The 14611-nt window shown below is 44.0% G+C and overlaps 2 protein-coding genes across 2 annotated transcripts in view; one reads left to right on the forward strand and one right to left on the reverse strand.

Moving 5' to 3' along the window:
• glmna (glomulin, FKBP associated protein a) overlaps nucleotides 1-12847 on the reverse strand; it is a 14436-nt gene extending 1589 nt beyond the window's left edge. Inside the window, 15 exon segments of the mRNA XM_037681634.1 lie at nucleotides 2041-2150; nucleotides 3056-3140; nucleotides 3225-3298; nucleotides 3394-3435; nucleotides 3508-3597; nucleotides 5692-5722; nucleotides 6001-6054; nucleotides 6218-6399; nucleotides 6494-6593; nucleotides 7081-7369; nucleotides 7462-7570; nucleotides 9409-9522; nucleotides 9592-9717; nucleotides 12436-12494; nucleotides 12761-12847. Coding sequence (XP_037537562.1) covers nucleotides 2041-2150; nucleotides 3056-3140; nucleotides 3225-3298; nucleotides 3394-3435; nucleotides 3508-3597; nucleotides 5692-5722; nucleotides 6001-6054; nucleotides 6218-6399; nucleotides 6494-6593; nucleotides 7081-7369; nucleotides 7462-7570; nucleotides 9409-9522; nucleotides 9592-9717; nucleotides 12436-12474 — 1445 coding nt within the window. The 5' untranslated portion in view covers nucleotides 12475-12494; nucleotides 12761-12847.
• Nucleotides 12848-12873: 26 nt separating this feature from the next.
• rpap2 (RNA polymerase II associated protein 2) overlaps nucleotides 12874-14611 on the forward strand; it is a 24789-nt gene continuing 23051 nt past the window's right edge. Inside the window, exons 1-3 of the mRNA XM_037681635.1 lie at nucleotides 12874-12950; nucleotides 13088-13130; nucleotides 13210-13324. Of these exons, the coding sequence (XP_037537563.1) occupies nucleotides 12905-12950; nucleotides 13088-13130; nucleotides 13210-13324 (204 nt within the window). The 5' untranslated portion in view covers nucleotides 12874-12904. The remainder of the gene's footprint in view (nucleotides 12951-13087; nucleotides 13131-13209; nucleotides 13325-14611) is intronic.

Consider the following 14611-nt stretch of genomic DNA (forward strand, 5'->3'; position numbering starts at 1 on the left):
GGGACAGTTGAACCCGGAGGCCTCCACCCCTGTTTAATGATGGATGGTTTCTTTTCACAAAGATGGCCTCCTTTACTCCTCTCTCAAACCATCGTTCCTCTCTGTCCATGATGTGAACATCTTCATCCCTGAAAGAGTGACCGCTGGCCTGGAGATGAGTGTAGACCACAGAGTCCTGGCCTGATGATGTTGATCTTCTGTGCTGGGCCATCCTTTTGGCCAGTGGCTGTTTAGTTTCCCCGATGTAAGACTGATCACAGCCCTCCTGACACTGAACAGCATACACAACATTACTCTGTTTGTGCCGGGGGACTGGATCTTTGGGATGAACCAGTCTTTGCCGTAATGTATTTTGGGGTTTAAAAGCCACTGGGACGTTATGTTTAGAAAATAAACGTCTCAGTTTCTCTGATACTCCCTCAACATATGGAATGACCACTGGTCTGGGTCTGGGTTCCTCCTTTTCACCTGTTGGCTGACTGGAGTCCTGTTTGGGTTTCTTCTCTGCTTTCAGGAAGGCCCAGTTAGGATATCCACATTGCTCTAGAGCCTGTCTTGTGTGGGATTTCTCCTTCTGCCTGGCTCCTGAGCTAGTGGGGACACTGTCTGCTCTGTGATACAGAGTCCTGATGACTCCTAACTTGTGCTCCAAAGGGTGATGGGAGTCAAACTGCAAATACTGGTCTGTGTGGGTGGGTTTGTGGTACACCACAGTTTGCAATTGTCCTCTATCAGAGACTGAGACCTCACAGTCCAAGAAAGCCAACTTGCCATTTTTTTCATCTTCTCGTGTGAACTTGATGTATTTATCCACAGAGTTGATGTGGTCAGTAAAATGTTGGACTTCCTGAGATTTAATTTTAACCCAGGTGTCGTCAACATACCTGAACCAATGACTTGGTGGTGTCCCTGAAAAGGACGTCAAGGCTCTCTTTTCTACCTCCTCCATGTACAGGTCGGCAACAATAGGAGAAACTGGAGACCCCATAGCACACCCATGTTTCTGCCTATAATATTGCTCCCCATATGTGAAGTAGGTTGACTGCAGGCACAGTTTCAAGAGTTGACACAGTTGTTCTGTGGAAAGCGTGGTCCTGCTGCTCAGAGTGGTGTCTGATTTTAATCTTAAACTGACCACCTCTACTGCATCATCAACAGGAATGCACGTAAAGAGTGATGTGACATCAAAAGAGACCATTGTTTCATCAGTCTCCATGATGACATCCCTCACCTTATCCACAAAGTCCATGGTGTTCTGTATGTGGTGTTCTGAGCTGCCAACTAAAGGGATGAGTACAGACGCCAGATATTTGGAAACATTGTAAGTGACAGAGTTAATCATGCTAACGATTGGTCTTAAAGGTACACCTTGTTTGTGTGTACCTTTAAAAGCAGGGAAGATTGGACTCTGGAGCAATGGAAGAAGGTCATGTGGTCTGATGAGTCCAGATTGACCCTGTTCCAGAGTGATGGGCTCATCAGGATAAGAAGAGAGGCAGGTGAAGTGATGCACCCATCATGCCTAGTGTCTAGTCATCAATAAAAGATTTTGGTGAAAAATTATTGCAACACTGGATGGAAATAAATCTTGTGACATTGCAGAAGCTTATTGAAACAATATCACAGTAAATGCTGCTGTAATCAAAGCTAAAGGCGGTCCAACGAAATATTAGTGTGGGACCTTTTTTGGTGGTGACTTTTTTTTTGGCCAGGCAGTGTATCTTAAAACAATCCATCGTGCCACATTTTGGACAGAAGCTAAATCAAAACCCAGAATCAGTCGGTCCTTCCATCGTCATTTCACTGTAAAAGTTGCCAAAGTTGACGGAGGTTTGTGATGCTTTGTTGTTGTTTTCCTAAGATCCCATCAGAGCTTTTGATCAGATGGAGGTCTCGACTTTGATTGGGCCAATGAAACGCCTGAATTATTTGATCTTTTAGTCATTATTTGTAGATTTACTGTGTTTGTCTTTTTGCGCGGGCCACACAGTTACAGCTAATCAGATTTGGGTTCAAGTGTTTGAGTGTGCATGAGCAGACCTGTCCAGGTACTGAAGAAGATCCGTCTCAGGTCCATCAGGAAGACAGAAGACCTTCTGAAGCAGAGGCAGCAGGTGGACCCCCTCAAACCAGATGTTACCGTTCCCTGGCTGGAGACAGAAAAGACAAAACGAAGCCTGAAGTTACAGCATAAAGGCGTTTCAGGGTCACCATGGTAACCACACAATGTGTCTCTCACTCACTGATAGCACTCTTAATAAGACAGATATAAATGCAGAGTACAAAATAAGCCTTTAAATTGGATGTTAATGTGTCGAAACTATAAATCGCATTAAATCCTGAACTGGAAGTCTGAAGCATCTGGTTGCCCAACGTGGAAACTTTTATGTCTTCAGTGTTTTATGTGGAAGAGATGAAGGTAAAAATTAAAAATAGCCTTCACACCAGTTTTGAAGAGAAACTCTGAGCTTGGACACAATGGAAGTAAATGAGTTATTTGAAGTGCATTTTCAACAGGTCTGAGGCTCAATGAGACTAATCTGTATAAATAAAGGTTGAATGGAAAAATCTGAACGGGATCTGAAATAAAACCATAAAGCTTATACCAGTGAGAGGCACACAGCTTGAAAGAAGGCTAAAGGGTCCACGTGTTTATAGATTTATAAACATTATAGAAAAAAGAAGGGCTTGTGTGCAGAGAAGTTGTAAAGTTAAGACCGCTTGAATGTTACTGATGACATCAACTTGCACAGTTAAGTGCTCAAAATGAACAATGCAGTAGCTAAAAGGAATAGATCTCAATATATTTCTGTGGAAAATATATTTTTCGTAATGTTAAATTACTCACAAATATACAAGGTAAAAACACTAAAACCCATAACTCGTCATTTCTAATGAGAAGAGTTCTGATGTGTATATGAATTGTTACAGAGTAAGTAATCTGATTGTACAAACATACAGAAGAAACTACAAACAGGTGAACGAATGCTGACTCAGCGTTCACACAGTAAGGATGCTTCAGTTCTTCTACATTAGTACCTTTGATGAAAGTTACCTGCAGAGCAGCGTTGATCTGATCCTTGATGTTTTTAATGACGTAGCCTTCCACTCCTGAATGGTTACTGGTCCTGAGCAGGTACCTGCGACCACAAAACACATTAGTTATAGTTGGGACAAAGAGAAAGAGTTATGAGACATTTACAGGGTCAAAATGAGGAACTTACTGGAAGAACCTGTACTTGGCTTCAGTACCAAACTTATCAATGCTCAGCTGGAACACCTTCAGTCCTTTAGTCCTCTGAGGACAAAACCAACATGCTCTGTAAAGACTGTTGCTTGAGCATAAAGACAGCAAATAAAGCCAAGCTGAATAAAAGTGTTTTCACAACTCACCAGAACGTCTTTAGGACATATTGTCATGACCTTTATAAGGTTCTGAAAGTAGACACTGAAATTAGACCGAGCCGAAGACGACATTCGTGTCATAAAGTAAATAACTTTCTTTACCTGAGGGACTGTGAGGAAAGTTTTAATCTCCAGCAGATCTGCTGGAAGACTAGAGCTCTCTACCCGCAGCAGACTCTTCTCATACAGCTCCTGTGTGGTCACAACACACACACACACAAACACACACACACACACACACACACACACACGGATGAAAGCTGAACTGAGTTCTTCCTCCAACAGAGCTCCATTAAATTCATTGTTAAAAATGAAGACATGATGCCGCCACAGCAAACGTTCAACTCTCATCACGGTCAGAAGACATCCCCACAGTGATGCACGGTGGTGGCAACATCATGCTGTGGGGATGATTTTCATGAGAAGAGACTGGGGAAATGATCAGAGTTAAATAAAAAAACAGGCAAAGCAAAATATTGAGAAATTCTTGAAGGAGACCTGCTAGTCTTCCAGAGGTTTGGAGAAACAGGTTTCGTGTTCCACCTCATCTCCATCTTATACCGCTTTTCTCTAGTTTGGGTCACAGAGGCAACAGGTCCAGGAGAGAAACTCAAACGTTCCTCTCCCCAGTAACACACTGCAGCTCCTCCTGGGGAACCCTGAGGCATTCCCAGGTCAGAGAAGATACACAAGCTCTTTAGCCTGTATCAGTGCCCGAAACACCTCTAAGGAGGCATCCTAAACAGATGCTGAACCACCTCAGCTGAATGGTTTTGATGCAAGAAGCAGCGGCTCTGCTCCGAGCTCCTCACCTCAACTCAACGGCTGAGCGTGGCCACCCTAAGAAGGATGCTCATTTCATCTGGGATCTCATTCTTTTGGTCATGATCCAAACCTGATCACCATAGGAGAGGGTTGGAACGTAAACACACCAGTAAACAGAGAGCTTTGCCTTTCGCCTAAACTCTTTCTTCACCATGAATGACTGCACCAACACCCTCATTACTGAGGACGAGGCCCCAATTTAAGCCTTTATTTTGTGTTGACTAGTCCCTTTATAAAACAGCAAATATGACTGTTGTACACAGCTTTTGTGAAAATGGTCCCTTGAGAAAAAAAAAAAATTTAAAAAGAAAATACAAACATAAAAAAGGGGTTTTAAGTGTGACTTAAGGGCAACACAGTGGCTCAGTTGGTAGAGCTGTTGCCTCTCAGCGAGAACGTTGCCTGTTCAAGTTTGCATGTTCTCTCCGTACATGTGTGGGTTTTCTCCGGGTACTCCAGTTTCTTCCCACAGACCAAAAACATGCATGTTAGACTGATTGGTGACTCTAAATTGTCCCTAGGTGTGAGTGAGAGAGTTCTAGAATTGCGCCGCTCAAGGTGGCTGCATGTTGGAGCAGCTCTGTTACTTTCATTCTGAGAATTTGCTTTTGGAAACTTTAATTCCTCTTTTTCTGGATGTAAATCACATTTTTTGGATGATTGTTTCCTCTGGTATCAGATGCTGTGCAGCTGGAAGGATTTTTACTGAAGCTTTTTTAGTTTTGGACATTTATTATGATGCGTAACCATGGCAGCAAGGCAGTTTTCTACAACCAACAGCAGCTGATTAACATCTCAAAAGCTCAAATAATATCTCAACTACAGCCCCAAATCTCAAATAAGTTGAAAGGATGTTCTGTGGATGGATTCTCATCTACCTGCCAGCTGTGCTCGAGTGCCTGACCACTGAGATCCTGGAACTAGCAGGAAACACGGCTCATGACAGCAGAAGGACAGGATCGTCCCTCAGCACCTACAGTTAGCTGTCCGCAGCGATGAGGAGCTCGGCAAACTGCTGGGAGGAGTGGCCATCGCTCTGGGAGGAGTTCTGCCCAGCATTCGGGCGGTCCTACAGCCCGGGGGAACCAAGTCTGGGTGAACGGATCAGACGGCTTCTGCGGCCAGTTTCTTAGGATCCACTGTGGGATGGACCTTTTACAAGAGATCCTTCCTGTCTACAACCATCAGTATCTATAACATCTCTTAATAAAATGAGGATAACGAGTTACAACAACAAATAATTTCCCTCTGGGATTAATAAAGTATTTTTGAATTGAATTGAATTGAGAGAGTGAATGGTTGTTTGTCTCGTTTGTCTCTATGTGTCCCTGTGATGGACTGAGACCTGTCCAGGGTATCCCTCGCCTCTTGCACAGTGATGGCTGGACATGGGTACCAGTGACCCCCGCGACCCAAAAAGGAAGAAGCAGGTAAAGATAATGGATGGATGGTGTGACTTACCAGTCCTTTCTGAAGCCTGGAGTCCTCGTTTCTATTTAAAAAAAAAGGTTAGAAAAAAAAAACTGTCAAAACACAAGGTAAACTCTAGAAAGGTTAAATATGTAAATTAGTGTTCACACTTAATTGTGTTCTACGTTATATTCTTTAAGATACCTGGAGCTGCTATTAAGTGAAAAATGACCAGAAAAATGTTTGTTTACTAAACTGGGTGAGTTTATGTGCTGCTTTCAGAGGTCTTTGATAAGAGAAGGAGAGAATCAGATCTGTAAACGCACAGTGGAGCTGCAGTATTACTGTATCATGTATTACCTTGACAGAAGGAGGGAAATGTGCTCCATGTTACTCCGAAGACAGAACACTGGGCTGAGAAGAGGGTGTACAGCGTGTTAGCAGGATCAACACCTTTAAACTTGATCAAACATTTCAGTAACAACAGAAAAAAGAGCCAACCTGCTCCAGCAAAAATCAAAAACATCTTGTGTATCGATGCAGTGGCACTTTAAAGATAAAACATACGTCCTCTTACTTAAAAACACTGGGGAACGTATCAGCAGCCAGGTGATGGACAAACACCAGGTGAGCCAAGCAGGCCAGAGAGCTTTTAGGGTACCGCACCTCCTCCTCCAGGAAGCCCAGAACCTGTTTCCTCTTCAACAGAGGGTGGAACACGAGAGCTGGGAGGGACTCTCCGACAGCACCGAGAATCTCCTGTGAAACACAGAAACACACGGAGAATCAACGTTAACACAACATGCGATGCTCTAAGTGTATTGGCATAAAGCAGTAAATGATTTTCTTGCACCAGAATCTCTGTGGCAAACGTCCTGAGGGGAGACAGCGGCAGCGTGTCGGGGTCTCTGAGCTGGACGTCCAGCAAAGGCTGAGTCAGGGTCTTCATGCAGCTTCAGAACAGAAAAAACATTCATATTTATTCAAACACATCATGAAAGGCCAAGCAAGGACATCGCCCAGTGCCTTTCATGCTTTAGACAAAGATCATCTTAAGGAGAAGGGTCAGGGTGACAGCTGTTTTGGTCAAACCTTACTTGGATTATGTGTTGGGAATAACTCTCAGTGACTACCACACCAAATATATGGGCAGTGTTTATAAAACTGAGTTACAGCTACCTTTGTGTTGGCAAAGGTTGATTAGCTGTGGCAGCCATCTTGAATTGGGATGACTCCAAAAGTTAATGAGTTATAGAAGTACAACCAACTACTTTCTGGGAGTTTCATTACATTCTGTCCAGTAGTTTGTTAGATATTTTGCTAACACAGCCGACATGCAAACACACAGAGAAAGTATTATTCACCTTTCAGTGGAGTGATAATAATGGCAGAGAACACAGAAAGAGGAATCGTCTCTCCAGTTGAGCTTGTTTTACTCACAACTTCAGGAGTTCTGTCCGCAGCTCGTCCTCCTTTGCCCCGTCCTGTCCACCTGCTGTCCCGTCTGAGTTGTCCCTCTGCGTCCTGCTGCTCAGGAGGGTCTGCCTCGCCTCCTGAACAAAGGGCCTGACGAACTGGATCAGGTCGGTGCAGCAACGACAAAGTGAAAAGACGTCGTCCTCCTCCTGCTCTTTGGTGTCAGGGACAGGCAGTTTGTCCAGCTGGTCCAGCACCGAGGACAGGGTCATACCCAGGGACGCCGCTTTCCTGTTCCCCAGACACAGCAGCACTGGTGGGACAGGGGAGGTGGAGCAGTGAATCCAGTGGTCTGATTGGAAATGTCTCAAGAGTTCATTTAGTAAGAGAACACGTGTTAGAAACCTTTCTGTAATGGGCTGAGAAGAAGATGGAGACTGTCAGCTATTGTGTCGGGATCATCGTGTTCCAGTTCCTCCAGAAGACCAATCAGCAGCTCTTTAGGCCTGCAGGTCTACAAAACCAAAAATACAGATTCCTGGACTTAAACCCTGCTAGTGTCATGCCCTATTATTAAAAATGTCCTGTTAACTGATCTTAGAATAAAAAGTTCATTAAAAAAGTAGCACATCAAAGTAACGGTCGTTGTAATGATCCATTCCTGCCTTTCAGACCCGCAGCACATCTCTGGGTTTGGGGTTGCCTCAAACTGAGGAGTTCAAGCATCTTAACGAGTGACGAGAGGACGGAGCAGGAGATGGATTTATAGATCAGGGCCTCATCTGCAGAGGAGAGGGCTGTGAAGAAGGAGCTGAGCTGAAATCAAACACTCCTAATGGTTCCAACCCTCAGCTATGGTCATGAGGCGTCAGAACTCACGGCATGAGGGTCATAGATCCTGGATACAATCAGCTGACATGAGCTTCGAGTGACGAGTGGCCGGGCTCAGCCTTAGAGGTAAGAAGACGAGCTCAGAGTAGAGCAGCTGCTGCTCCTCCATTAAAAATAATCTAAGCAGGACTCTGGACGCCTCCCTGCTCTGGGAACACCTTAGGAGCCACCAGAATGAGCTGAAGAGTGTCGATGGGGAGAAGATGTCTGGTTTTTCTTCTGAACCTGTTGCCTCTGAGACCCAACTACAGATAAGTGGAAGTGGATGGATATAAACGTTTACCACTTTTAAAAGCTGCCATCCTCCTCTGTCGGCTACACTTTACCTTTCACTAAAAATGGTCACGTCCTTCTCTATGGACTGCTGGTCCAACAGGACAGGAAAAACCTCCACAACATCAGGCTGTGATCAAAAATCACTGGACGTCCTTCTCGCTCTCTCTTTGTGAGCAGGTTGGCTCTTTGGTCAGATGGTTCAGAACTCATTTCAAGCTCTTTTCCCAGGTGTTGAGTGACAGCTGTCTGGTCGTAGACTTTAATGTCCAGCCTGCAAGACTCAGAGCAGCAACCTTCGTCCCTCAGGCTGTTCTGCTCCTACACCCCCTCACGGACTCTTTAAACCACCATAATAAGCTTGGTTGCTTTACATTTCATATATAAGTTTTGTTAAACAATAATTTTTGGCAGGCAGCATGGTGGCACAACTGGTAGAGCTGCTGCCTCTCAGCGAGCAGGTCCTTGGTTCAAACCCCGGTCCAGGGGCCTTTCTGGGTGGAGTTTGCATGTTCTCTCCGTGCATGCGTGGGTTTTCTTCGGGTGCTCCAGTTTCCTCCCACAGACCAAAAACATGCATGTTAGGCTGATTGGTAACTCTAAAATTGTCCCTAGGTGTGAATGAGAGAGTGAATGGTTGTTTGTCTCGTTTGTCTCTATGTAGCCCTGTGATGGACTTGCGACCCGTCCAGGGTGTACCCCGCCCCTCGCACAGTGATTGCTGGACATGGGCACCAGCGACCCCCGTGACCCAAAATGGAATAAGCGGGTAAAGATAATGGATGGATGGATGGATAGTTTTTGGCACAGAGGGAAAAAAATGCCCTGTTTTTAAGGATTATAATTTAAAGTTTAAGATTTTTATCAAAACATTTACTAACAAGCTGTAACTCCTCCATCCCTGTGTGCTCCTTAGAAACATGGCCTGTCACGGATTCTGCTTTCACACTAAATCATGATTCTAATCACTTGCTGACATTATACACGCAGCATCCCCTAGTTATCAACTTCCTGCACTGAAATATAAATTAAAGCCAAAACAACAATCCTAGCTTTTTTCTCTACATTTGTTTTTTCCACGCTGTCCCAACAGTTTCTGACTCGGGCTTGACAAAACCTTGTTGAGAAACGATGTTATCAGCAGTACTGCAATGAAGGTGAGGTGAGGTGCTGAGCAAGTGTGTGGACCTTTATGAGGTGGTTGAAAATGGCCAGGCACTGAGGAAGATGCTTGTCTTCTTTCTTTCGCAGCACCTGAACCAGTGGAGGCAGCAGGTTCCAGCCCAAACTTCTCACCAGGTTCTGCACAGAGATTACAGCCAGGTCAGGGAGTACCACCACAAGGGTCAGCATCATCTCTGATGACCGTACCTGATTCTTTTCATCCAAGATGATGCTGAGGACCTGCGGGCTGTTCCCCTCCTCGATGCAGGTCCGCCCAGCAGTCGTGAAGACGTCATGATCCTCCGCGGTGTAGCTGTCATCTGGGAGTGTTTGCTGTGTCCAACAAGAAATGTAAATTGCCCACCATGTTCATGTTAAGAGTTTTAGAATAAGATCAGCTCATGTTGAGAAATGACACAGTTGTAACTGTGTTAGGCAAACCTTAAAAACAGTGGTGTGATCTCAGTGGACACTGAAAGAAGAAAATGTTACACACAGAGGATTTGTTGCAAACGGCTCTCAGACAACAAAGTTTAGGTCCATTTCTGTAAAACTGACGGAGGTAAATACATTTTTGGTGATGACGTATGTCGATTAGCTGCGATGTCATCTTAGACCGACTCCCCGAGTTAAGTTGTAGACAGACATGAAATGATTACTTTTTGTAGATTTCATTAAAATTCATTCAGTGCTTCACAGGGAATGAAGCTGATAGACAAGAGCTGACTCCAAATATTAATAGCAAAATTTTAAACAAATATATTGTGCAATTAGTCATAAGAAATTAAATGTACTGTTGAACAGTCTCAGCTACTACCACACAATGTTTTAGTTCAATATCTGTTCAAGATCAACTGGAGCTGGCAGCCATCTTTAGTCAGGTCAGCTCTAAAAGTTAATCAGTTGTAAATGTACATCCAACCATTCGTTTTCTGTAAATTTTATTTTAAAAATTCAGCGGCTCACAAGGTATTTTGCTAACAGAAAAAAACCATACACAAGAAATGTTAGTGTATTAGTTTACTGTTTATAGTTTTACAGTGTTTTGCCCCAATATGTAAGAATGTGCTGTCTGCTTAGTTTTCGTCCTAATGTTCTAGGTGTCAAACTCCGGTCCGTAGGGGCCACTATCCTGCAAGATTTAGTTATTTAGTTTATTTAGTTTTTCTGCAAACTGAAATGATTGAATTACCTCCTCAACATGACATCAAGTTCTGGAAAAGTCTGGTAATGACCCGTTTGTTTAAATCACATGTGTTAAACTGTGGAAATATCTAAAACCTACAGGACAGTGGCCCCTGAGGATGAGAGGGAGGAGAACAGAGAGGGACCAAAGCTCTTTTTTATTTTCTCTGTTACAGAGTGAAATCTGAAAACCAGTCACTGGGGGTGCGCAAGCCAGTGTACATATCGTGCTGGTCCCAAGCGCGGGTAAAGGGTGAGGATTGTAGCAGGAAGAGCACCCGATGTAAAACACTTTTGCCGAAACCATCAAAAAGTTTACAAGATAGTTACGACACCAGTTATGTTGTATGGTCTGGAGACAGTGACATGGACAAAAAGACAGGAGAGAGAACTGGAAGTGGCAGAAATGAAGATGTTGAGGTTCTCCTTAGGACTGACAAGGGTGGATAAGATTAGATAGAGATAATCAGAGTTACAGCACAGGTTGAACAACTGGGAGATAAAGTGACCAGACTGAGATGGTTTGGACATGTCCAGAGGAGGGACAGTGGATATATTGGTAGAAGGATGTTAGAAATGCAGCTGCCAGGAAAAAGACAAAGAGCAGATATCTGGATGCAGTTAGAGAGGACATGGAGGTAGTTGGAGTGAGGACAGAGGATGCAGAGGACAGAGTGAGATGGAGGAGGACGACTCGCTGTGGAGACACCTGAAGAGAGAAAAGCCAAAAGAAGAAGTTATATCTGAAAAGTCTCCACACGCCCGTTGATGTGCAAAACTTGTAAAATATGAAAAATGAGTCCACAATAAATCATTTCTATATTTTTTTTTCCAAATTTACTGACACATACACACATATCTTGTACAATTTAAGTGAAAAAAAGTATTTTAGGGGAAAATAAAAATATGCAATAAGCTGGTGGCACACGTATGAACATTCTTAATATTCTGAATAATTATTAATCCTTAGTATTTAGTTGAAGTACTTTTTGATTTAATTAAACCTTCATTCTCATTCAGTTGGTCTGTCAGCAGGCCACACCACCACTTCATATTTACCAGCTCTGCTAAAGTTATCTCCTTATCTGTTAGACTGCCCGTTGTGCACAGCTCTCTTTGAGTCACGACACAAATGTTCCAACATCTAAACCCTGGACAGTACATTCTAAAATACTTTTTTTCTTTTGAAGCTATTTGTTGTTGATCTGGATGTTTGCTTAGGGCCATTCTTGTTTTGTTAAAATTAAATTCCTCTTCATCTTTAGCTTTCTGGCAAACTTGAAGGTTTTAGATCCACCTTGACTAAAACCTCTGTTAGAAAGAGAAAAACCACATCATGATACTACCAACACCATGCTCTATAGTGGGGATGGTGCTCTTATATAGCTTTTGGACAACTTTGCTCTCATCAGACATGATCACATTTTCCCACAGGCTTTTGTGTTTGTTTATTTTTATTTTTTGTTTGGCTGTGGCTTTCAACAATAGGATCATTTTAATGATTTGCCAGCTCTCTGGGCACCAAATTAACAGAGTAAATACTTCAAATTTTCTACCAGGACAGTTAAAATGTATGTTATGGTCCTCAGCATCACTATTTTTGTTGCTGCTGCTAAGAGTCTGTCATTTTGATTAGGTTGTGTGGACTTTTTATATCCACTGGATGTTTGAGATTTGTCACTCCAACATATAAATAAGATTAATCTATGAACCTAAATCATTAATAGGGAACATCCAAATGTCCTTGATGAGGGTTTGATAGTTATTCAGGACAGAATCCAGCGGAGTTAGCTGAAAACATTTTATTTGGTTTCGTTAAAAACTACATAGTTAGTAGATCAGGTGTGAACATTTTTAGAAACTCACACATCTCTGGACCACATCACTGAGCTGCTCCAGAGCCATCCCTGCTGCTCTCAGCTGGGCTGTACATTCAGTAACAACGAGCACAAACACAAGGCAAAGCATCAAACACAAGGTTACAGAATCCTCCAGACGATTAAATTACACATATGTTTTCAGACTGAGGCCAGTTTGAGCTCCGGAGTGTGAAAATTACGCATGAGACAGAAAATGTTAGCGCTAGCTAAACATGTAGCTTTTCTCTGGGTGATAAAAACAAACACAAGAAACACTGAGCTCCTCTAATTACAGAAGATACATTTGACTGCAGAAAAGAAACGTGGCTGACCTCTTCTTCATGTCCCAAACAGATTAAAAACTACAACTTGGTGCTACCCCGCTGTAGCGCGAACTACTTGGATTGACCCCTCTCGGCTGCCGTAGACTTTCTACGTCAGAGGTCAAAGTTTACTGGAAATCAAAAACAGAAAGAATGGAGTCGGCAGAAAGGAGAAGTTTGGCAAAGACCCCCAGGAAGGGTTAGTTACATGTCAGAATTTACTCTGTCATAGGAGGGAAGATGTTGGAGCTCGTTATGAGCTAACCAGAAACAACAAAAGTGCTTTTATGAAGCGTCTGTTGATGTTTTCCGTCACAATTCTTTCTGTTTTGACAGGAGGGAAACCTAAAGCTCTCACCGCCGAAGAAGAAGCGAGACGGTAAAGAAACAGTTCTCTTTTAATTGGATGTTAGTGTTTCCCTGCTTTAGGCTGAGCCTTGTTGTTATGTGTCCGTCAGGAGAGAGGCAGTGAAGGAAAGGCTGCGGGAGAAGCTGGAGCTGGAGAGGAGAGCTCTGCAGGTGGTGGAGAGGCTCCTGGAGGACAGGGTGACCGAGGACTTCCTGACTGACTGTGTAAGGGTCTCACTTTGGACAACCTGCTGCACACAGAGTCAGTGCTTCTTATCATGTTTCATACCACAGACAGCAGGGTTATCTCTAACAGTTAATGCCACAGTTTTAAGTACAGATTCATGCGTAGTTCTTAAAGTATGTGTTGAGGATTACTCTCAGCTACTACCACACCAAATATTAGCTTGGTATTTGTAAAAATGGCCGAGTTATGACCTATTTTTGTTTTCTAAAATCAGTTACATGTGGCAGCCATCCATCCATTATCTTCTGCTTGTTCAGAAGGCGGGTCGTGGGGCAGCATCTTGAGCAGGGAGGTCCAGACATCTCTTTACACAGCCACCTCTTCCAGATTTTCTGGGAGGATTCCAAGACCTTCCCAGGCCAACTGAAAGACAAATAGTCTCTCCAGCGTGTCCTGGGTCTTCCCTGAGGTCTCCTCCCAGTCGGACATGCCCGAAGGGAGGTGCCCAGGGAGCATCCTTACCAGATGCCCAAACCACCTCAACTGGCTCCTCTTAACATGGAGGAGCAGCGGTTTTACTCTGAGTCTCTCCCGGATAACTGAACTTCTCACCCTATCTCTAAGGGAGAGTCCAGCTACCCTGCAGAGGAAACTTATTTCAACCGCCTGTTTCCTCAATCTAATTCTTTCAGTCACTATCCAGAGGTCGTGACCATAGGTGAGGGTAGGAACGTAGACCGACCGGTAAACAGAGAGCTTTGCCTTACAGCTCAGCTCCTTCTTCACCACAACGGACCGGTACAGAGTCCGCAAAACTGCAGATGCTGCACCAATCCGTCTGTTAATCTCACGCTCCATTCTTCCCTCACTCGTGAACAAAACCCAGAGATACTTGAACTCCTCCACTTGAGGCAGAACCTCGACCTGAAGAGAACAATCCACCCTTTTCCGGTTGAGGACCAAAGGCCTCAGATTTGGAGGTGCTGATTCTCATCCCAGCTGCTTCACACTCGACTGTGAACTGCTCCAGTGAGAGCTGAAGATCACGGCACGATGACGCCAACAGGACCACATCATCTGCAAAGAGCAGAGATGGAATCCTGAGGCCACCGAACCGTAAACCCTCCGCCCCCTGACTGCACTGAGAAATCCTGTCCATAAAAGTTATGAAAAGAATCTGTGACAACGGGCAGCCCTGGCGGAGTCCAACTCCCACCCTGAAGGGGTACGACATACTACCGGCAATGTGAACCAAATTCTCGCACTGCTTGTATAGGGACTGAACAGCCCGTAACAACGGACCCCCAATCCCATACTCATGGAGC

This window comes from Nematolebias whitei, chromosome 9 (assembly GCF_014905685.2).
Source record: "Nematolebias whitei isolate Nwh7 chromosome 9, NemWhi1, whole genome shotgun sequence".
NCBI classification, from domain to species: Eukaryota; Metazoa; Chordata; class Actinopteri; order Cyprinodontiformes; family Rivulidae; genus Nematolebias; species Nematolebias whitei.